Source organism: Rhinolophus ferrumequinum, chromosome 17, assembly GCF_004115265.2.
Source record: "Rhinolophus ferrumequinum isolate MPI-CBG mRhiFer1 chromosome 17, mRhiFer1_v1.p, whole genome shotgun sequence".
NCBI lineage: Eukaryota > Metazoa > Chordata > Mammalia > Chiroptera > Rhinolophidae > Rhinolophus > Rhinolophus ferrumequinum.
Genome location: NC_046300.1, coordinates 32,767,305 through 32,792,305, shown reverse-complemented (window position 1 = coordinate 32,792,305; position 25,001 = coordinate 32,767,305). Strand labels below are relative to the sequence as shown.

General features: G+C 40.4%; 1 protein-coding gene and 1 pseudogene across 4 annotated transcripts in view; one reads left to right on the top strand and one right to left on the bottom strand.

Annotated features, from left to right (window-relative positions):
* Window positions 1-11,923: 11,923 nt before the first annotated feature.
* On the bottom strand, window positions 11,924-14,914 carry LOC117036693 (dihydrofolate reductase-like; annotated as a pseudogene).
* Window positions 14,915-18,116: 3,202 nt separating this feature from the next.
* CPNE4 (copine 4) overlaps window positions 18,117-25,001 on the top strand; it is a 401,661-nt gene continuing 394,776 nt past the window's right edge. The window contains exon 1 of one of the 4 annotated variants that reach the window (XM_033133298.1): window positions 18,117-18,137. Coding sequence is in view for 1 of the 4 variants with exons in the window: in XM_033133293.1 (XP_032989184.1) it covers window positions 18,245-18,411 (167 nt within the window). In the remaining 3 variants the exon portion in view is untranslated. Of the gene's footprint in view, window positions 18,138-18,176; window positions 18,412-20,587; window positions 21,317-22,053; window positions 22,076-25,001 lie in introns of those variants that run through there. The other 3 variants (XM_033133293.1, XM_033133295.1, XM_033133296.1) reach the window with 3 other exon arrangements.

Genomic DNA, 25,001 nt, shown 5'->3' with positions numbered 1-25,001 from the left:
TTTTTTTTTTAATTTATTTTTAATTTATTGGGGTGACAATTGTTAGTAGAATTACATAGATTTCAGTTGTGCAATTCTGTATCACATCATCCATAAATCACACTGTGTGTTCACCACCCAGAGTCAGCTCCCCTTCCATCACCATACATTTGATCCCCCTCACCCTCATCCCCCACCCCCCAACCCCCTTACGCTCTGGTAACCACCAAATTACGTTCCCCAGATTAATTTTCAAACCCCGTGGCCATCCTGTGGTCACCGACTGCCCTCCAATCCCCTCACCCTCCCCCCCACCCCCCACCCCTCCCGCCCATCTAGCAACCCTCAGTTTTTCCTCATTGTCTCCCAAACTGTTTCTGATTAGTTCATTCACTTATTCTTTTCTTTAGAATCCGCAAATAAGTGAGATCATATGGTACTTATCTTTCTCTGTCTGACTTATTTCACTTAACATAATGTTCTCTAGATCCATCCATGTTGTTGCAAATGGTAAGATTTCTTTCTTCTTTATGGCTGCGTAATACTCCATTGTATAAATGTACCACAGTTTCTTAATCCAGTCATCTACCGATGGGCATTTTGGTTGTTTCCATGTCTTAGCTATTGTGTATAGTGCTGCAATAAACATAGGAGTGCATAAAGATTTTTGAATTGAAGTTCTGGATTTCTCCGGATAGATACCTAGGAGTGGAATTACTGGATCATAAGGTAGTTCCATTTTCAGAATTTTGAGATACCTCCATACTGTTTTCCATAGCGGCTGCACCAGTCTGCAATCCCACCAACAGTGCACAAGCATTCCCTTTTCTCCACATCCGCGCCAGCACTTGTTGTTTGTTGATTTATTGATGATAGCCATTCTGACTGGGGTGAGGTGGTATCTCATTGTGGTTTTTATTTGCATTTCTCTGATGGTTAGTGAGGTTGAGCATTTCTTCATATGTCTGTTTGCCATCTGTATGTCCTTTTCAGAAAAATGTCTCTTCAAGTCCTCTGCCCATTTTTTAATTGGATCGTTTGTTTTTTTGGAGTTGGGTTGAGTAAGTTTTCCATAGATTTGTGATATTAATCCCTTATCAGATATATCATTGGCAAATATCTTTTCCCATTCAGTAGGATCCCTTCTTGTTTTATTGATGGTTTCCTTTGCTGTGAAAAAACTTTTTAGTTTGATATAATCCCACATGTTTATTTTTTCTCTTAGTTCCCTCGAGCGAGGGTGTATATCAGTAAAAATCTTACTCCGGGTAATGTCTGAGAAGTTTCTTCCTATATTTTCTTCTAGGTATTTTATGGTTTCAGACCTTACATTTAAGTCTTTAAGCCATTTTGAATTTATTTTTGTGTATGGTGTAAGGAGGTGGTCCAACTTCATTTTTTTGCATGTGTCTGTCCAGGTTTCCCAGCACCATTTATTGAATAGACTGTCATTACTCCATCGTACATTCTTGCTTCCATTGTCGTAGATTAAATGGCCATATAGGCGTGGATTTATTTCTGGACTCTCTATTCTGTTCCATTGATCTATGTGTCTGTTTTTATGCCAGTACCATGCTGTTTTGATTACTGTAGCCTTGTAGTATAATTTGAAGTCAGGTATTGTTATACCTCCCACTTTGTTCTTATTTCTCAAGATTGCCTTTGCTATTCGGGGTCTTTTATGGTCCCATATAAATTTTAGGATTATATGTTCTATTTCTGTGAAAAACGACGTTGGCAGTTTGATAGGAATTGCATTGAATATGTATATTGCCTTAGGCAGTATGGACATTTTAACTATATTAATTCTTTCTATCCATGAACATGATATGTGTTTCCATCTATTTATATCTTCCTTCATTCCTTTCATCAGTGTCTTATAATTTTCTGAGTATAGATCTTTTACTTCTTTGGTTAAATTTATTCCCAGGTATTTTATAGTCTTTGGAGCGATTGTAAATGGGATTGTTTTTTTAATTTCTCCTTCTGATGTTTTATTATTGGTATATACAAATGCAACTGATTTCTGAATATTAATTTTGTATCCTGCCACTTTACTAAATTCATCTATCAGCTCTAATAGCTTCTTGGTGGAGTCTTTAGGGTTCTCTATATATAGTATCATATCATCTGCATACATACATGGTTTTTAACTGTGTTCCATGTTTCAACAATACTGGTTGTTTCTCTATCATGAGAAATGAAGAAGTTGTACATTTACATTTTCTCCTATTTTCCTTTCCCTCACTGCCTTTTTTCCTTTAGCTATAGTATTTTATTTTTAAGTTGTCAAGATTTATAGCATTTACTTCTATTCTGTACAATTCCGATAACTATTTAATCCTGATTTTGTTCAATAGAAATTAGTCATTTTTACTACAGTTTCTCTATTCTTGAATTCTGTATTTTGATTTAATTTTTTGTTGGTTTGATTTAAGTGTCTGGAATTCTTTTCAAAGCCTTTTAGGCATTATAATCTCTTAACTCTTTCATGGTGAAAGCAATTTCTTGTTTCTTTTGTATTTGAAAGATATCTTGATTTTGAAAGGTAATCTTGAGTCAGAATTTCTTGAATTTAATTTGTAACCATTTGTCACTGACTTCTGTCGTTACATTTTGCTGTGGAAATTCTGAAACCAGACTCTCTTTTTTGTCCTCATGACTTTCTTTTTTGTCTACTAAATACCTGAAGAATTTTCTGTTTGCTTCAGAGTTCAGTAACTTAGTGATGATTTCAATAATTCTCTCATAGTTATTAATTTTTCCTGGAACATTCTGTGTTCTTTCTGTCTATAAATTGTTTTTCCTATTTCAAAGAAAATTTTTTCAATAAGTTTTGAATATATTTTCTGTCTCATTTATTTGAATTTCCTATTTCTGGAGAAATAATATGCCTTTATTAGGCCTTTTTTTTTTTTTTTCCTTTCTGTGTTTCAGCATCTATTACCTTATTGTTTTAGGCTCTTAGTTTTTTTTTTTCTTTTTCTATATTCAATGTGGCTAAGTCTTCTTTATATATTAGTAATTGTTTTCAGCTGTGTCTGTTGTATTCCTTGTTCCATAATGGGTTGTTTCTTGGGCTTATTTTCTTATTTGTAATCTCAATTTTCATCTCATCCTGTTGTTTTATTGTCTTTGGTTTGTAGTCTTATTTTACTGATTTCATTTTTCTATAGAAACCCATAGAAAGACTATAGCATGAAGTATTGTCAGAGAATTTTCTTCTGCATTAGCTTTTGAACAGTTTTGGCAACTTCTGTCTTCTCTCACTCTTGCTCTCACTCTTACTCTCTCTCGCTTTCTTGCTTTTGCTCTCTTGCTCTCTCATTTGGCTGTAGTATGTTCTCCTATCGCCATACCATTTCTTTGCATCTTCAGGGCCTGGTGTGGACAACTCTACCCAGAGTTTCTATGTTTTCTAATAATGGACAGGTTCTTCTTGACTCTTTTCCCACTCTCTCAGTGACATATTTATCTCCCGCTTCCAAGCTCTTTGAAGGGTGCATATTGTGAGTTCTACCCCCTTTTTTTTTTAAATTAAAGTTTGTTGGGATCAAATATATGGTGATGGAAGGAGTTTTACCCATTTTTAAAAAGGGTCCAGAGCACTGGGAGGGTTTGGAGAAATATGATTGGGTTGTGTGTGGCCTTTGGAGAATCTATTATTTCTCTTTCTTCTGAAGCTCTGTCAAATGTCCTGTATCAGGACACACGACACCTGGTTGAAGCCATTTTCTATTCTTGTGAAGGGGAGAGAGGACAGGGATGGCATCTTTATTTGGATCTGTCCTTCAAGTTAGTGTGGACTGTATTTATATCAGAGAGATGGTCCTGGTTGTTTCACATCACCATTTCTAGTCACATTTTCCAAATTGCTATTTCTATTCCTGCCAGAACTAGAAGGAAAACAAAACAGTGTCTGAAGATTTGGCTCCTCATTCATAGTTCCAAGAGGAGAAGTGAATTTTCATTTATCTGGGGTTCTCTGTGCACACTTCCTACAGCCTAAGAGCACAGTTTTTTGTTTTGTTCTGCTAGTCTCTATTATTGTTGGAGACAGACCAGGGTAGTTCTGACCATTTTGCCTTCCTTCTTGTTTCTCTCAGCTGGGGGATACCCAAGTAGAGTACTAGCATTTTCTCCGAGCCTTTGGAGTTTCCGTGGTTATAGGCACAGGATTGAGAGAGTTTTTACAACCTCCCCCAACTGCTGACTGTGCTAACTTTGGGGCTGTTAGTGATTATTCTCAGGTTTGTTCATTCACTTTCTTTACCCAGCACTGATTCTACTAAGCTACACCAGAATCTTTTTCTTCCCTGCTTTCCTGGCTCAGCTGGCATTTTTATAAGTTCATATCAAAAGGTTAGTTGTGGTGGTTCTTTTCACTTTTTAAATAATGTGTTTTTCTTGTTATGATTGTTGTTATGTACTGGGGGGAGGGAGATTCTATGACCTGCTCTCTTTTTTTGTTATGAATTATTAAGGTTTTATTAAATTTAGAGGTACTCCTAGCTGGCTGTTTATAGCAACAGTGATGATTTACTGATATGTTGATAAATTGGGGTTGAAGAAAGTAAGGAAGTTTAACACTAATGTCCTTGGTCCCTTACTCCTGTGGGATTGCCCAGATGCTAGGAAATGCTGCTACTGAAAATTCCACCGGGAAAAGCTTTCTCTGCCTTTGGGGAATATCTATAAGAAACAGAGTAAAAATGGCTTGAAATCAAATAGTATAGTGGAAAAAGTATGTATGAACTTTGGAAGCAAAGAGGCCTAGGTTAAATCTAGTCTCTACCCCACACACGTGTGGCATTGGACAAGTTCTTTAACTGCCTCAAGCTTCAGATTCCTCATTTGTAAATAGGATTAATATCCCTTGTGTAGACTTATGGGAAGGACTCAATGAGGCGGCAAAATCAAGTTATTCGGTCTATCGCCTGACACTCCTCAGTGCTTAGAAAGGATAGTCCCTGCTTCTCCTCATCCCTGTTGCCTCTCCCCACAACCCTCATTTCTGATCGGCAGAGATGGCCACCTGATCTGAGCTGATAGGGTAGAGACCACTTTGCTCAATGATGAAATCAGTCTGGGAGCCTGACATATATCTTACTCTTGATAGATGCTTTTTCCACCTTATGCCATGATCTTCTTTAACACAAAGAGTATGAGGTGTGATCAAGTCCTGGGCAAGTGGTAAAGTATTTGCTTTCTGATCTATTCCCAAATAGCGGGTTATACTTTCCTTTAAAATTCAATTTCTGTAAAATCCAGGAAGTCATAAAAAGTGATGATATACTAAACTAATTGTTCTCTCAAGAGGGCTCTTGATAAGGCTCAACAAAGATTAAAGCATATTAATAAAACATAGGTGCAAAAGGCCGAGGTATTTGATTTTAGATGCTTTGCAGTAGGCATAATTCCGTCCAAGTGCCTCTGATTGCTGCTGAAAAAAAATGAAAGTGAGGCGAAGAGCTGGACTGACAGAGACCCTGGTGAGGAGGGCAGGATCTTGACTTGATTAGAACCTAATAATCAACTTCTCTGCCCTCTAGAGAACTGGGTCTACATGGAATCTGGCCATGATTGCCTCTGCTGAGTGACAGGATAGCTTGAAAGGTTCAAAGAGGGATGGATGAGCTTTTAAAAATGATCTTTCAGTTAACAGATCTAGCAACATTATAATATTTAATTTGGATTTCCCTAAAAGCAGACCCTGAGACAAGGATTTTGGTGCAAGTGGTTTATTTAAGAGTTGTTTCCAGGAGGGGAAACAAAGAAGTGAGGGGATAGGGGAGTAGACAGGAAAGGTCAGAAAGCCAATAAAGACACATTTATGAATGGGTTACCACTGTGGGCAACTGGGCTGAGTCTCAGTGAGACCCCCTGAGAAGCTATGTAGAAAATGGCTTAGAGATGTCCCACAAGAGGACAAGGAAGTTGGGATATTTAGCTACCAGTTTCCATCGCTGTTCTGTTGAGGGTCACTTGTGGGGGCATTGACTTGCTTATATTTTGACTTGCCCTTGCCAGTGGCCAGATAATGCCTTCAGACACAAATGCAGGCAGCCACCTATGTGTAAAGCAACTGTCAACAGGTGACCTCAGATTGGGGCAGAGAAGGCTTGGTGAGGGTGGGGAGGGAGAACACCCATAGCATCTGCTACAGTAAGTAAAACCCAGAGTAAAATGATGCCACACATTTGAACTATTCGTGTATTTTGGATCCACACTAATGGTCCCCAAGTCACAATAGATTTTATCTTATAAATATCTCTGAAGTCACCTAGTTCTACCATCCTCACTGTCACTGCTTGGGTTTAGGCCACCATCATGTTTTTATCCAGATCGCTGCCACCATCCTAAATAGTCTCCCTGCCTCCCATCCTGCTCACCTTCAATCAATTCTCCACCCTGCTGCTAGAAGAGCTTGTTAAAATGGAAATAAAGTCATGCCAGTCCCCTTTAAAGATTTTTTCAGTCACTCTTTAAAGTCCACTCTTTAATGACCTTATAAAATCTTCCATGATCTTCCTCCCAGCAGCCTCTTCAGCCCCTTCCTCCTCATTATTCTCATTGAACCATATGTCAATAAATCAACCAATCTCTTTTTTCCATCTCCAGCCCTGCCCTAAACCCTCCCCCGTCTTCCACCTCTCTCTCCAGCTACTTTTACCTCTGACTTTCATGCACACAATCCTTTCTCTGCCCCTTCCCTCTCCCTCACTCCCATTTTCCTGGTCAACTCATACTGGCTCTTCAAGTCTGGCCTACATGCTACCTCTTGAGGAAACCTTTCCACTTCCCTAGACCATGTTAACTCCTTGAGCCTAATGCTGCCATTGCACCCTATAAATTCTCTATCATAATCTCACCATGCTATATTAGAGTTATCTGCTTCATGACTATTGCCCCATTAAAATATTTCCCCCTAATATCTCCAGTGACTAGCAGAGTCCCTGGCACATAGCATGCACTCAGTAAATACTTATTGACTGAATAAATGAACAGTATTCAACAGTTGCTTTTGATTCTGTGCTTCTATATTCACTGAAAGAAGTATTCAGGAAGAAGAAATGAATCACAAATAAATCAAGTTGCTACTTGTACAACTCCAGTAAGAAGCTGTGGAACGTAGTATGTCTGTGATCCTCGTCCTTGTATTTTTATGGATGGGAAAATATTTGTCAAATAAAGATGGGTCACGAAGTCCAACTGATTTGATATCTATAAAAAACAAAGATATTCTGATGTGTTAAATCACAAATTTGATGGACTGAAGCCCCCTTACATGCCTTAAATGACCTAACAGCTTTCTTCATCTTGTGCTGATTTTTATTGTAAAACTGGTTAATATTGGTAGGCAAGGAGTTAAACATTAAAATCTCTGATGTGCTAAAGCCAGAAAGAATGTTTTATGGTCATTATAGAAAGGATTGTATTTCTGCTCAAGGCAGAGATTTGTTTTTAGTTTGGGCCTAATCTGAAAGCTACTCTTTCTCTCCCGAAGAGCAGAATATCAACTGCTTTCCCACTGATGCAGAGTAGGCGAAATACAGAGACTTCCAGTGAGAGGAATACAGAAACAGAAAAAAAGACCATAGAGAGAAAAGCCATTCCCAAAGCAAGGAACAACCAGCAGCTGGAGTTAGTAGAGCACGTTTGAAAAACTGCCCTTAGAGATAGTTGATGAAGGCTCTCCATTTAAAACTTTAACTTTGAGTGATTATTCATCAAGAAACTCAAAAGTTTCTGCCAGTCATGTTAAAGCAGCCCTGCTATGAGACTGTTCCATCACAGAGTGACATTGAGAAGAGGCTCATCAGAACCTGTATAATGTGAGAAGATTGCATATTCAAACAAGATCACATCCAAGAAAAGTTACGTGGTTATGCCTACCTAGTGATTTCTGCAATTTCTAGGAAGTTGGCAATGTAACTTGAACTTGATAGTAGGAGAGTATATTATGTATGCTGCACTTAGTCATATAGTGAATCACATGCATTCATGTAAGTCTCCTGTTATCTTCATGAAGTCCCAGCATCCTTTTCATACATTTATGCATCCTTTTTATACACGGACTTAGTATTATCAAGATATTGAAGCCCCAAATGGGCAAAGCTTTATAAGCAATTCCCCCTCTCCACTCTTACAGAATCCCAAATCGACCTCTGTTTGCATCTGAAATGAAGAGTAAAAGGAGTTATGCCAACTGGAGCTTAAGTTCTTGTTGGGCAGAAGTCGTATCTTACTTCTAGCCTACACAGGCCCAGCATATCAGTGTACAGAGCATATGTCCTGTAAATTATTCTGAATTCAGTCATGGAAAAATATGTGGTGACAAATGCAGAGTCATTATTAGCTATAGCCAGTACTCCCGACTCTCTTCTTAATGGTAGTCCAATTTTCATTTAATTGGCCATTACTTCCCCCACACAGCCCATTTATTTAGGGAGTGGGGATCTTAAGCCATCAACACATTACATTATCTTGGCCCTTGCCTTGACTCTTTGCTGACCGTGTGGCCTAAGTGATCTAATCAGAACAAACCTTGGAACTTTTGCTTGGGATTTCTAGACAAATTTTGAATTCTCCCATCCTCTGGACCTGTGAATGTGTAGTCTGAGCAGTCAGGTATCTCACAATCTGTCAGAGAAGTAAGACAGAGCCAGAGTTACTGAATAAAACCACCTTTGATTATTGTCCTGTCTACGGAATCTTCTTACCACATGAGCCAGTTGATCCCTGATTGTTCAAGCTTGTTTATGTTCATTTTTTCAGTTACTTATTATCCAAAATATTCCAACTCTGTCCTCTTGTACATTGAGTACAAAAAATTATGAAAATTCTTTTGAGGGTAAATCGCACATAATGAAGAATAACACCCTATGATGCATTGATTCAATAAATATTTGAGAGCACACTATGTACAAAGCTCCTTTCTAGCCTTGGGTATACAATCGTTAGTAAAAGACGGTAAGTTAAGGGTTACAGATACTTAAACCAGCAAATACGACATAGAGTGGTTAATGTTATAGAAGGGAAGAACAGGCTACTTGTGGGCTCGTAATAAGACCATATCAGATTCTCTAGAGATTCAGAACAGGCTTTTCCGAAGGAGGGACATTTCTTCTAAGACTTGGAAAATTAGTCAAAATGTGTGTGTGTGTGTGTGTGTGTGTGTGTGTGTGTGTGTGCACATGTGAATGCACACCTACGCACACACATAAAGGGAACTCAGCAGAGGAAACAGCATGTGGGAAGACTCAGCAGTAGGAGTTGAAGCTGCTGGGAGGGGTCATAGCGTGAGACCCAGCGAGTAAAGCAGCACCTGCGAGGGCATGTTAAGGAGTCCAGACTCTCCTGGGAGCAACAGGGAGGTGCTGAAGGGTATTAAGCAGAGGAATGACGTGATCTAATTCATCATCTTGGTGAACCCAAGGAAGACGATCTGGAAGTGATGAACTAGAGGAGTGACAAATTCAAGACCAGAAAAGGAAGTTGTTAAAAATGCAGGAGTTAGGAGAATGGGACTATGGGGGATTAATTAAACTGCTATTATACAAGTTTTGACAGACAGAGAAAGTTAGAGGAGATAAAAGGGAAAAAGTTTGGAAAGAGAAGTGGCACAAAGGAAGGATGGAAGAGCAGGGCAGAGCCCCACAGGGAGGGGAAAAAGGACTGCTGAATGGTTATCCTCAGCGTGACCTAGCTTTTAAGAGAGAAACAAGGCAGTTTGTCAAAAGCAAGCCAGTTGTCATTGGGAGGTAATTACAGATTTACACCAAGATAAATGCATTTAATTTAGACTATGTTATCGAAGTTAAAAAATAGCTTTCTCTTACCTAGCTCATTCTCTCCATTGAATAGATCATTCTTCATAAACATAGACATATGTATGCACACATGTTGCGCACTACCTACAAGACAGCTGGGAAAGTGACTCTAGTTTTACCACATTTAACTGGCTGTGACTTTCGGTTGCATTTGTTTTTCTTCTGTTTCCATTCTACGGGCAGGGGTTGTAGTGGAAGGAGTAGAGACCTTAGATTTATTTAGTGCCTTGGATGGAATCCTGACTATCCCCACTTTGCTGCTGTGTAGCCTTGGGGAAATTATTTAATCTCTATGCCTTAATTTTCTTATATCTTAAAAAGAAATAAGGGTTTCTTCTTGTATCAATTTACTATTGATGTGTAACAAACCACCTCTAAAGCTCAGTGGTTTAAAATAACAAGCAGTTATTAGGTCACACTTTTGCTCATGTTCAGCTGTTTTGGGCATAGCTCATTCACGGCCAATTGAAGGGGCTGGGGGCTGGTTTTCTGATCATGCCTGTGCTGTCTCATGTGCCTGGGCTTCAGCTGCATTGACTCGTCTCTGTCCCATCTGTCACGCATCGTCTAATGAGATAACCTTGGCTTGGCTGGGTGGGAATGTGCCAGACCTCTTAAAAGTTTAGGCTCAGAACTGGCACAACATCATGTCTGCAGCTTTTTATTGGTCAAAACTAGTCACAAGGCCAGCCTAGCTTCAAGAGGATGGACAAACAGACTCCCCTACTGGGTAGGAAGAGCCACAGAAGTACATTGCAAGGGTGCAGATATTGGGGAAACGAAGACTGGTGATCATTTTTTGGAATCTCCCACACTGTTACCCTGCACTACTATTGGGAGAAATTGATGAAAACATACCGGAAGGGGCCTGGTACAGTGCCTGGCACTGTACTACTACCTGGGTGAATGTCTCCTTTCCTCTAAATACTAACAGCAAGATCAGACACAAGGCAGATCATTCACTGCAATTGCTATAAGAGGAGGTGATAGACACAGAATAGAGAAACTTTTTAATACATGCCTCAGTGTTACTTATGCCTTTCCCAACAGGCAAGTGTATTTATTTATTTGTTTGTTTATTTATTTATGATTAATTATTTCTTTATTGATCCATATTTGGGCTGTTTCCAAGTTTTAATAAATGGTGCAACAAATACTCTTGGGTCCATCTCTTTGTTCAGTATTAATTTCTAGAAATGGAAGTTCTGGGTCCAAACCCAGGATATTTTGAATTTTAATTGACGTTGCTGCCTTCTACTCTACAAAGGCATTTTGAATACCTAAAATTTGAATACCTAAAAATCCCAATATTTGTTAACATGATGGGTAAACCATGTTTTAATTTTCATTTTCTAATGATGTGAAGTTTATTTTCTAACCTACTCATTTTGGTTTCTAGCAATATCCATTCTCTCTGAATGTTTGTTTTTAGCTATATGTTTATCTGAGCAGCCTATTCTTGTTCTATCATTGTAACATCCCATGGAAACTCACCCAAGATCAGAAACAGAGTTTCTAAAGATCTCAGCCCTTCTCTTTTAATCATCAAAAAGGTAGTCTCCTACCTGCCTCTTTACTGTCCCTATGGAGTAGGCTGAATTTCTTGACTTAACTGATTCCCTGAGTGAACAGAACCTGTCTTTCAGAAGTTTGATGTGCAGAGAGTAATTCATGGTCCCTATTTTGATCTAATTTTCTTTTAATATCTGAGTTCTAACTCGTCTGTTTACATTTCTGACATTTGGACAAATCTGTCTAGCTCCTATTTTTATAGGTCCAGGTTTCAACTCATGCTATCCGGTCACTCTCCTATTGTGGCATCTTGGTAGGAATACTACCCTAGGCAGGTGCCAGGGACCTAATCCTGGCCCTTGATGGACATTCAGGCAGTCACAGCAAGACATGTTTCACAAATGGTATCGGCTATAGCATAGTTAAGACTAATCGTAACCAAATCTAGTTAAAATGAAGATTATTAATAAAAACATATTGCTTGGAAATAGTTATCCATAGATCTGAAGTCATCAGAAGTCTCTTTTTCTAATGTTAAAATAGATAACTGTTTGGAGAGGATGGGAACCACTTGGAATAAATCAGAAAACCCCTTCACATTAATCATTGTTTGTATATACTTCAAATTTGTATTTAATGCCTTTCTCCTCCTGGACATCAGAATTTCCTCCTGGGTATTCTGGGAGAAGTTTATATTTCTCCAAAGCAGTTCCTGGAAAAAACATGTGTCACTGTCAAATTCCTTGTCACGAATAGTCTAAGGTGGCCTGGCTTGTTCATGGCTTCCTTATAATCAGAACTGCCTTCCACCATCCAAGCCATGTCCACTTGGTTTGTTAATTCTGGTTGCTCAGTAAGTTTCAAAGCATCATCCAGACTTTGGGCAAGAAAATGAACTCCTTGCAGAGGTTCCTTGAGTTCTCTATTGAGAACTAAATTAATCCTGTCCTTTAAAGGTTGATTCTTCTCAGGAACGGAGAACCAGGTATTTCTACCCATAATCACAAATTCGGTGTTTCTTCTGCTCAAGGGGTTAAGGTCATTCTTTGAAAATATTTTAATTCATTCCCGAGAGGGGCCAGGGTAGGTCTCCTATTCCTGCGGACGCCCATGTTCTGGGATACAGCGATGATGCAGTTTTTCTAGGCAAGTGTTTTTTAAAAAGATTTTCAAAAGAACAAAATTACAGGCCTTGCTCCTAGAAAGAGCAGACAATGAGGTCTCTCTCTTGCTCTTCTTTCTCCCCCCTTCCCACCTCCCACCCCCCAAAATCAGAATGATAGGACTCCACCTTTTCTTCTCTAGAGGAACAATGTGTTATTTTGGTCTGCCTTTGATCACCGATGATTCACTTTAAAGGCAGCTCTGCTGGAAGAATGCAGAAAGCAGAGTTGCAATCAGAAAAATGACTATGTAAAAATGGCATTCTCTGACTTTATGTTCTTATTTCCCAGGAGATTTTGTGTCTTTATTTGTTTTTGTTTTGTTTTGTTTTGTTTTGTCACTTCTTAATTACTTTGCCTGTTGAGAACCAGCCAGGCTGCGAACAGTGGGCTCGGTCCTAATTCTCTGGCAGTTCTCATCAATATTCTCTCTGAGTTTTGCAAGGAGTTAACTGGGTAATGTCTTCCTGTGGAATGGGCCAAGCAGACATTCGACTTGAAGATACCAAGCAGATAAAGCAAGAGTTTTTACTTCCAAAGTAGGCAAAAATGATGGATTAAGTTAATTACCACCCTGGTAATTCCACAAAATGTTTCAAAAACCTGAATTATGCATAGCCTTCACCTCCACTCATCTAACTTTATTTTAAGGAGACAAGTGGAGAAGTTGTGTGTTTTTAAAAACTAAACTTTTAATTTGGAATAATGTTAAATTTAATGGAAAAGTTATAAAGATAGTACAGAGAATTTCCACATACTTCTCACTCATTTTCCTCTAATGTTAACAGGTTATGTTACCATGGAGCATTTGTCATAACTGAAAAACCAACATTGGTACTTTACTATTAAGTAAACTCCACACTTTATTTGGATTTCACCGGTTTTGCCATTAATGGATCCGATCTAGGGCAGCACATTGTATTTACTGTCATGTCTCAATATCCTCTGGTCTGTGAGAGTTTCTCCGCCTTGATTCATTTATTATTTTTTTTAAATGATGTTGACAGTTTTGAGGAGTACCAGTGCGGTATTTTAGAGAATGTTCTTCAATATGTATTGGTTTGGTGTTTTTCTCATGGTACTAGACTGAAGTTATGGATTTTTGGAAAGAATACTACAGAAGTTCAGCATGCTTATGGAAGCCTTGTGTACAATAGAGAGAAACTGGAAACACCTGCTGAGAAATAGGGGATTAGTTTAGCATATGTTGTTATATCCATAATGGGGGTATTTCATAACCATTATAAATTATGATGTAGGTTAACATTTTTTGACATAAAAAGACATACTGCAAAGCAGAATACATGGTAAGATTTCCTTTAGTAATGAAAAATATCTTTATGTATATATGGTTTCAAAACTCTGCACACTGCCTCACAACCCTACGAGGACGACAATTTAATCCCAGAATCTGCCCCTGAGAACCTTCTGGCTCACCCATGACCGTTACAGAAGTATTTCTTCCTCCCATAGGACCCAGTGTCCACTGCCTTACAGAAGTCGATTCTGTGATTCATCCTGGGACAACCTGCACACATCAGAGACATCTCTCTCACCAGAAGGAGAACGTGGTTTTCAAAGGCATGTTCTACATTATGGCGCTAAACGATGTCTCCTAGCTTTATTGCAGGGCATAAACCAGATAACATATATGAAAGTATTTCACCCAAAAGGTAACTGTGGATCTGGCCAAACCTGAAAAACCATCAAGAAACCAGAAGCAATGCGAAGAGCAGGTCATATGAAGGAGGGGATTCTGCTGCGGCAAATCCCGTTCTTCCTGTAAATGTCTTTTGTAGACATATGGACTCACGCTTCCAGAAAAACCCTCTGCATGTTTGCCTGAGCCCACCGCCCAGAGGCCTTCCTTTCCATTGATGTCAACGGGAGCTGATTTCGTCTTTAGTCTGTGGGATGGAAGTAAACTCCCATCCAGGAGGTTCCTGTGGATTACACAAGTGGGGTTCATTTTTCTTTTCTATGCTTTTACATTGGACTATAAGACCCTGAAGAATGAAGACAATATTTTGTCAACCCGCATACCTAGGATGGTGTTTGGTATAGACTAGATGTTCAAAATGTGTTTAATAAATGAAACTAACAAGACAAGTCCTCTGTATTATTGAAAACTCTTTACATCCTTTTCATCCTTTCTTCCTATTGTCCCCTTTAAGGAGTCTGGTGTGGTATAACTGTCTCATTCCGTCTTTTCCAACTCAAAACTGACCATTAAGAATTTAAAGAACTTTTTGACTTCTGAGGCTTCGTACTTGCTGTTCCCCATCTCTGGAAGCTCTTCCCACTGGTTTCTGCTTGTTGACTCATTCTTACCTTTTAGTTCTCAGCTCAAATGCTTTCTCCTTAAGAGGCCTTTTTGATGAGCCTATCTAAATAGGTAGGCATTTCCAAGTTACTCCCTTACCTCATCATGCTTTTTATTTCTTTCACCTGCTTATTATAATCTATGAGTGTTGTAATTCTTTCTTGTTCTTTCTTTCCCTTTCTCATTCCACCCCCCCTTGACTCCCAATCTCTTTGTTCATGTTCTCTCTCCCTAACTTGACTCCATGATAATTCCATGAGGGCCAAGAACTTACCCATCTGGTTCATCATTGTATTCCTCCCCCTAACCCCAGAATGGTACTCAACAAATATCTATTGAATAAACTCAGCGAGAAGATACCTTACTCATTTCCCTAACTCTAGTATTTTCCCTCACCAATCCCTCCTCAATTTAACACCTGATCTCCACGCTACCTGCTCAAACCTCTTCAGTGTCTTTGCCGTGACCTTCAGCTGATGTTTCCAAATGTATAATTTCACAGAACAGATCCCAAACACATTTCTTTGGTTGTTCTGGGCTCGGAAGTATTTTGATTTTACCAAGTAAGGCCATTTTAAAATGACAAAACCTCACAAGTAATTGACAACAAGAGTGCAGTGACTAATGTGTACATGAAAAAAATAAACGAAGCGATCATCTCAAAAAAATAATTGCGCTGTATAAAAAAACTTCTTGTTTTTCTCATTTCACCATGGATCAAGGAAAATTCTGGAACCTTCTTTAGGGTTTGGGAATATGTGGCCCATGGAATAAAATAAAATCTCCTTTAGTAATTCTTGTAAGGCCCTTTATACCTATGCCCCGGCCTGCTCGTTTGTTTAAGTCCTTGCTGCTTTCTCCCCCCGCTTTTTTTGCCCCAGATATAGTGGATTGCTCAGTTACTCAAGGTTACTTGATCAGGCCATAACTGCTCTTGACTTGGAGACTTTGTCTGTGTCATTTCCTTATTTGGAAAGCCTTTTGCTCTAACCTGCTGGTTAATTTCTACAGCTTATGAAGAAAGATAAATATTATCAGTCTTTTCAAAGGCAGAAAAGAATCAATCCTGTGAAAAAAGTGGTAGAGAGGATAGGATGAGACCCCTGAAATAAGCAAGTATGGATCAGTCTCTGATGATATTCACTCACCAGGGGAATTTCATTATGTAGTTGTGGCAAGAGCCACGTGACCTGGATTTAAAACTCATCGCTATAACTAACTAGCTATGTAGATTTTGACAAGATTCTTAATCTCTCTCAGCCTCAGTTTGTTATCTGCAAAAGAAAAAAGGAATACTTACCTTATTGGGTTATCAGAGAGAGTTAAATATGATAACGTTAAATCTTTCAGCCAAGTCTCCAGCACATGGAGACTATTTTCTTTTTCTCTCCGTACCCACCAACCTCTTCTCTAGGAAAACGCAAAGCTGCTCTTCTGCTAACCTATAAGATAGAAGATAATAATTTTGAGTAACATTAACACCCATCTTCCTTCCTTCCTTTGGCCCATTTGGCATAGTGAAATGAATGATTAATAATTATTGCATTGTGGATATATACATTGTTTCATTTCTTTTATTCAGGATCTTGTCCTCAGCTCTGTCCAAAGGAAAGGAAACTGGAAAGAAACTTGTTTATACAAAGCCATTAATAGAAAAATTTCCAGGTAACTTTCCAAAGGTATGCCAGTTAGAAATAATATTTGGCTGTTAGTAACAAAGAGCTAAAAATAGTGGCTTGAATCAACTGACTTTATTTTTCTCATAATACAATTGATGATAACATGGATGCCTTCATGATACCCAAGACCCAGGTTCCTTTTATTTTTCCGCTTAGCCTGCCGGGGCACATGCTTGCTGCTTCATAGTCACATGATGGCTGACCCACCTTCACCTTTAGGTAGAAAGAAGGGAGAGGTAAGGAGGTAAATGTAAATTCCAGCCGAGTCAGTATCTCCCTCCCTCTTAAGACTATCATGGAAACTGCCCATAAATTCCACTGACATCTTAATGACTAGACCAGTACATACAGCAGAACTTTCTGCGATGATGGAAATGTTCCGTATCTGAGCTATCCAAGGTGGTAGCTGCTGGTCACTGCGACTATTAGCATTTAAAATGTGACTGAAGGAATGAAATTTTAATTTTATTTAATTTCAATAAATTTAAACTTAAGTAGCCACATGGGTCTAGTGGATATCATATCAGACAGTGCAGGGCTAGATCTTTGTCACATGACTACCCCATGTGCAAGAAAGCCTGGGAAACGTGGGTTTGGGGCTGTGCACATTGCTACATCCCACGGAACTGTGCTTCTTTTAGTGAGGAAAAAACAAACAAACAAAAATGAATACAGGCTAGGCAAATAGCAGTCTTTGCGACGGACTTTCTTTTTTTTTTTTTTTTTTTTTTGCATGTGAACATTTCTTAAACCCAAAGGAATGGAGTTTTAATGAGTTTTATCACGTTATGTAGCTGAAAACCAGAATGCCAAAGATGGAGTTCAATTCAAAATACTGTCTTTTCACAGTGAGGAAACTGAGGCTTAGAAGGGTGACTGAAAGGCCTAATTAAGAGATAAATGGGATACTATGCTCTGAAATAACAGAGGTGATTTAGTGTCCTTTAAAACATCACCCACGATAAAATGTAAAATTTCAGACAGAAAATGCTCTCTGGCTTTGGTTTTTAAAAATGCAATGAAGAAAAGCTTGAGGGATTTTGATGCCACCTATTGGTAGACAAGAGTATAAAGTGCCCCTTGGTAGCCTAGCTTGTTCGTGATGGATTTAGAGGCACAGAGGTCCTACAGAGTCCCCATACAAAAGAACGACAGACAGTAGAAGATGTGATCCCTGCATCGGCTTGAAACATGTGTATTAGTTCTTTGTTGACTCTCAGCATCTTAGAAGGGTTTTCTTAGAGCACTCCTCTCTGCTTTCCAGTAATACAACTCATCTCAGGCATATACATAAGGAAGACATATCAGTCAATTCTCAAAATCACATGAAATAGAAACAAAACAAAACACATTTTTGAGCTATAAATAACCCTAGGGGAGAAATTCAAGGTTCTTATTTGATCCAAAGCCTCAAAAATAAATCCTGTTATTTACAGCAGTCCCTTTGACTAGTTGAGTGTAAAACCATCCTACAGCTGAGGGAAGAAAAAAAAAAAAGAAAAGGAAACAGAAATTCAATTTCAAAACAAAATGCTCACCCTGACTCATTCAGGGAAGGATCCAAGGTTTTTAAAGCAGGGCAGCGACTCTCTGCCTATTTTTCCCCTTCATCATCTGCTACCCTTACAAAATGGTATCAACTGCATTGGTAAGAATTCACATTTCTTCCCTTTTGTTCCCTGGCTCCATTCCAGCATTTCACTTGTCACTCTGATGGGTGGGGTGCTTTTCATATTGGCATAGGACAGCGAGCGGATGCCTCCCCTTATGTTATTAAACAGAGACCTAGCTAGTGAATCTACCCAGAGCTGGAGCCTCCTTTGCGGCTTGGGAACGCCAGTGGCATCGTGGCTCGAGATAATTTTGACTATGGCTGTAGAACCCAGCAGCTCAGAATCCATGAAAAGGAGAGTTGGCAGGAGGTGAGTGATACAGAGGAGATTTTGATGTCACAATTGTTGAAGGGACTCCGTCTAGTGAGCAACTTTCTGTAGGCGCAGTGATTGTGACCACAGTTCTCTAGTTGGTTATATATCTTCATTTGTAGAGATGAGCTGTTGGTTTTATATGAGCGGTGGGAGTAAATTCTGTTTTATGTGTCTTGCCAAGAGCCTCTTCGAATTTACCTTCAGTGTCATGCCTTGCAAAAAAAAAAATCCAAGTTTCTGGCATAAAGCTGCACGTGTGTCCTGCACACCGGCTTGCAAGCAACTGTTTGTTTCTAATTTGGGAGCTGCAGCCTGCTGGCAGAGGAAACCATATTTGTCACAAGTTGTGGCGTTGCATTTAGTTTGTGTATCTATGCTTTTCACATGGGGGCTGAAGATGATTGTGCTGGATTCTTCCCTGTGGGTTCTGACTCTAATTCTTCTGCTTTTGGGTTCATGTCAGAGCCTGCTTCAATTAACACTCCGTGTTCTCCCATTAACTAGTTGTGTTCCCTGGTGTGGTCATTCTGACAACCCAAACCCCAGGTTTTTTGCAGATATAATAAAACCTACTTGGGCAAGTTGTTGAGAAAATTAAATGGGATGGTCGATGGAGTACCGGGATATTGCCTAGAAGTAGTAACTGCTCAGCACATCTCAGTTCCTTCTTTTCTCACCTATAAAATAAAAAGTTTGTGTTAAATGACCACTAAGGTATTTTTAATAATTTAATTGAACAAATGTTTATTGACTACCTGCTAAGTGACAGACATTGTGCTAGGCATTGGGATTGCAATCATGAACAGGACAACAAAACAGACTACCACCGGCCTTCATTGCATAATGACTCTCCTTTATCTTCTCTCGATCTTTGTAAGTTCAGTCAGCTCAAACTTTAAGTTCATTTCTGAGGCTGCTTCTTAATGAAAGCTGAAAGGAATATTTTCTGACTTAATATTTTCACATTTAGTAACCAGGTGCTGACTTTGTCTGCCCAGCATCCATCCCCCCTTTTCTTGCTAGGATGACCCTGAATTTCCTTTGAGGAATCTTCTTTGTGTCTTACTCTCATTCAGTGTGGATCACGTGGGGCTCCCCCCTGGCTCCGGGAGTGCTATGCGGCACACTGCACGCTCCCACACACTGTGGGAGGCCTGGCCCATCAGTGTAAGCCCATGTCCCAAGGTCACAATGAGTGGCTTGTGTTTAAGTGCATGACCCATGTGTTTCCAATCAAAGTGAATCAAAGGCGCTTCAGCCTACAGATGAACACCCTAAGATCCTTTCTAGGGTCCGTGTTTATTGTTATCCTACTTCAGAAGGTCTTGAGAGGTGACCTGGGGGAAGGGAAATGTCATTTTTTTTTCTTTCTGAAGGCTTTTCTTCTTTCTAAGGTCTTCCTAATTGCCACTGTAGAACCATCAATGGGGCACCAGCTCCTCACCCTACGATTTCTCCTTCTCTGGCTTTGAAATTGAGAGCTCTGTGGTTGGTGAAAGGCTCTTGGCTGATAACTTTTTTACATGAAGAGTCTTGTTAGATAGTGCCCTAAGAGGGTGGAGTAGAAGACACTCCTCTCTCCCTATATCCCTACCCACATTAGATTGTAACATCTTCCACATCATCTCAATGTCAGAGAGAGTCTTTTCGGAACCTATGGATTTGAAGTCCAGTTTGTGACTCTGACCATACCTAGGTGCTGAGAGAACATAACTGTCTAGTTTATCTTCTGTTGCAGAAACAGACTCACTATATTCCTCCATTGCTCATTTGTCTGAATTTGACTTTGAATAAGGAACAGGAGAGCCACCCTTTCTTTCTAAAGTGCTTCATAGTACGAGACAGTGGTTACCCCTTACATTCGGCAGCATGTTTATATCTATTGTTAAACACAGACACTTCCAAAGCATTTCTCTCTTATTTTGTGTGGTGGGCGGATTCAGGAAGACATTATGGGATGATCAAAAAGCCTGGCTATCCATTCATTTATTCATGCATTTACCCATTAAAAAATAATTATTGGGCTCCTACCATATGCCAGGCACTATTGTGGACACTGAGGCTACAGACATGAGCAATATCTACACCATTTTTAGTGGGAGTTGAGCATCCATCCAAGATGCTGTGCAAAAAGAAGTATCAGTGTGCAAAACTGAATGTGTGCAATAAGAAGTATCAGTCCCACCCCCTCGCAGATATGACCGCTTTACCCTGAAGTGGAGATGAGGGCCACGCACTTGGGGAACTGAATTAAATGTCTCCAGGAATCTCGTGTGAGCGACAGAGTTGAGCAGGAAGCCTGGACTGCTGACGCGGCAGGACCCCCGAGCGCACCACCCCCCTAGTCTAGGGAGGGGCCGGGGAATCGCGTTCCCGGGGCAATGCTCGCGTCCGCCGGAACCCCCCAGGGGGCGCTCGTGCGGAGGTTTCCGAACTCGTGTCTCGCGGGTTGCTGGGCGCATGGGTTTCGTCAGAAGGTGGAAATCTTTCTGAGAAGCTGCCATCTCCCCGTCACCCGCTCGCCTCCCCTTCTGTTCCTTCCTCCCTGGCTCCTCTTCGCTCTCTCTCTTTTCCCGGTGCTTTCCACTTTACTCTGAGTTAACTGAGAGCCGCGCTGCTACCCCCAATATTTTCACCTTTCCCCAGCCCCCATCACCAAGAATGGAGTCAGGGTTTCCGGAGAGACCAAACTCTCCTCCCAGCATCTTTTCCATCTGCTGCTGTTAAACTGGCCTCAGAGGACGAGGGGGGGAGGGAAGTCGGATACCCCCGTATACTCCACTACACAACTACACCACCAACCGTCTCCACTTCAAAGCCGGATTTTGCATTTTGGGGGCGGGACAGACCTCGTCCCGGGCTGAATTCTCTTTCTACTCCTCGAGGCTGGCACACCCAGGTAAGTAAACGCCAACTCTGCATTCCTGTGTTCTTGGGGCACTAAGATTGCAAAGTCTGTTGTGGCTGCTGCGCAAGCAAGACCAACTTTTGAGATGCACTGTTTTTCGCTCAGATTTGCCTGTTTATCATTACTGTTGTTGTAAGACTCAGCTACAAGTATAGTCCTTAATACAAGGGAACTCGCATCCCCTACACCTCGCCTTCTTACATTCGCCCTACTCGCTCAGGTAGGGTGGCGCGCGTGGCGTGGGGAGGCAGCCCGCGGAGGGGGACCGCGGGGCACGCGTTGAGTGACCACTCTTGCAAGTCCTAAAGGGGGGAGGGCGGTTTTAGAAATCGGGGAGGAGGAGGGGAGCAGAGTCCTGACAAGTTGCAGCTTCCCTTCCGACGGGGAGAAAGCTCTGGGAAATTGCCGCGGTGTCCAACGGCTTGACCTAGCTGCAGTGGGTTTCAGCCCCCGCCTCCTTCCCACCCCCTTACAATAGGTCCCAGGACTATTTAATTGCGTCCTGGGCTCTCGGGCTTAAAACTAATCAATAGCCTGGCAAATCCCTTGATTCAGCCAAGTCCCTTGGCGCTCCTTTCTCTGTTAAGTAAAGTAGCCTGGGGGATAAGAGGACAGGAGATAGGACCGGAGGAACTACTGAAGAGCTAGCCACCGCTGATTAAGGAGATCGCGACCCCGTGTGGGATCTCTGACGCCCGAGGATTGTTAGGGCGCAATCGAGGGAGACAGGAGGGAGGTGGTCGACGCCAAGTGAGTATTGATTACCATCCGGTGGGTAACAGGCTGAACCCTGAGAAATACTCTTAGGAAGATGCACTCCTCTTTTTTCTGGAATGAAGCGGGTGGACTTCAAGGCTGTGGTTCCCATCCTGTCCTCCAGATTAGACCGCGCCTCCCGGCGGCCTTGCAATACTGGCTTCCAGTCCCAGAACTTGCCAGGTTCCAGGAAAAATCACTGGCTGCAGAGATGATTCCTGGGCACCAGCTTAGGAAGTGCGTGCCATGGGATTCCGGAGGTGGCGGGAGGAAAGATGAGCTGAGCGGGGAGAGCGCCCTGGGAAACTTTGCAAGAGAAATATCTGTATCTCTTCCCCGCAGTGACCCAGTGATACCATAGGATTTCAGTGCCTTTCTGGAGGAGATGCCTCTGCTCCTTTACACCTGTTTTCAGAAGTATACAAAACATCCTCTTGCTACTTTGCCAGGAATTTTTAAAGCAGTGCTGTGGTGGTTCTTGGCTCACTTGGTTTTCCGTTTCCTAAACAGCATTTTTTTTGTTTAGCTGTCCAAGGTACTTAAAAGTGTTCTGAAACTAAGACTAAACCCGGCTCTTATGGAAAAACTACCTTAACTTCAAATGAAATATTGTTTTCTTCCCATTCCTACTTTCTACTGCCCTCTTAACAATACCCCTTCTCAAAGATGTTTGTGTTTTATTTTTTGCTTTATGTCCAAACAACACTACCCCTCCCTCCGAAAAACACTGTACTAGGTGTTTTGAATCCATGACAATGTTTGGTTGTTAGTATACACTGGTTAAACTACATAATACATCCCCCGAGAGCCAGAGGCGAGCAACAACTTTACACATTTTATTTGATGCCCTTTAAGTTTAGGAAGGTCCCATTTCTTTTTATTACCGAGCCAATAAGACAGAGCTCAGAATGATTCTGGCTGCAATTAGATAACTTCTGATGTTTTCATTTCCCTTACCGAGCTGATGCTTCTAGGTTAAATTAATCTTATTAATATTTGCCTAGAAAGACTGACAAAGTTGCTCTAGCAAATCGGGTATGAGCTCAGAGTAGGTCAAAGGTACTCACATGTAGGGAGGTGGGTAAAAATAGAAGGGAGATTGGCAGATATAGCTAGGGCACCTGTGTTAATAGTGTGTCCTAATAAAGGCCAGATTCCCCTCATTTATCTCTGATGGGAAGATTCTGATGGTTTCACAGGATCAAACTGAAACCACATCAAAACCAGGTGATTTCCCCGATCATTGCATAAAAGGAACTATTAACTCATAGCAGGAGTGGATGTTGAATCTGGGTGGTTTTGAATAGTTTGGTGAGAAGAGCTTGCCTATAACGGAACCAAAGCTCTACTCGTGTTACCATGAGTAACAAATGGAACACTCTGTCGGCCACCAAACCTATGCCTCTCCTTTGAGTGGTCAGCCTCACTCCCAGCATTCTTATTGGGAGCAGTCACAGATGGGGTCTAGTGAGCTACCCAGCATGGGACAAGTACTTTACTAGAGCTTCTAAACATTTTAAAATAGTTGCTCTGAGGTTTATGAGTTGTTTTTTAACTGTGCTTAAAAGACTTCTGTTTATCTCCAGGCGTCTGGTAGCAACATGGCGTTTTGCTTGAATCATTGGTTTGTCTTAAGGAGACTCTGCTTTTAGAGGTTTTCATTGAAAAGTGTCTTGTACTAAAGTGTTTCTTGATCTGCATGTGGATTTGTGGTTTAAAAATACCACATTTCAGTTAGTAGGAAGCAAAGATGTTAATCTGTTTCCAGGAAAGTTTTATGTAGTATTCCAGCATCTCATAGAAGCTTCGTTTCTTCCCATCTTCAGATTGAGTCCACTATCATGACTGAAAACCTTAAGATTGTACTGACTATATGAAATAATTATTGAGAAAAAATGGGTTAATGGTAGAATCTTTATTCTCATCTGCATTTGAATCTGTTGAAACCCAACTGAATGTATGTATATGGTTTGCACCATGCCTTTCTCCATCTTAATTTTACAAGTTCCCTGAAATATAGTGCTCTGAACCATTATGGCCACCTTTATCCACATAAAGAAAGGATTTTTCCATTTGGAGGTAAACATATTGGAGGTGAGCAGTTCATGTTGTGCATAATCAATGTCCCAGACTTCCACAGGGATCTGTATCCCAAACAGAAAATGAGAAGAGTACTTTGATGGTATCTGCCTGACTGGGAGAAAGTTCCTATACTAGTTGGGAAAGTCACTTCATGAATTTTTGTAGTTTTTAATCAGAAATATAGCAGAGGGTCTGTATTTCATGCATTTTGAAGAGGAAAGGGGCTAAATTTGTTCTCTATATTTGATCTTTCCATTTTTGTCTTGTTAATATTTTTTTTAAAAAAGCCACAAAAGCCCCTTTGGGTCCGTGCGATAACCCAGTCATATTTCCTTGGCAACGATAGTCTTTCTTAGAGTCGCAAGATATCAAAAGAAAAAAATTAACATGCATTTAAAATAAAATGTCACATGGTTCAAAACCATCCTATAGTGCCTTAGAACTGACCTTGCAGCATAGAATAATAGGGTTCCATTTGACCCTGCCTTTCTCCTGATTGAATGTAGATGGTGAGGAATACATTATAGGACTGTAGTTCTTTTTAGGATGTCCTAAAATTTCAACAATGGTTTTCTTTTGAGGGAAGCATGTTATGAAAATTAAGGGGGTTGGAATTACAAATCCATTCTTTGGGTAAGGTATTTATGTGGAGGTTGGTGGTAAATCCAAAATCAGGTTCAATAAATGGGTCAGGCAAGATGTGCTGTCTTTTCTATGCTACTTGAAATATGCCATATATATATATATATATATATATATATATATATATATATATATATATATATATATAGTAAGGCCTCAATTAGCATCAAATTCAACCAGTGGATATTTGCTAAAA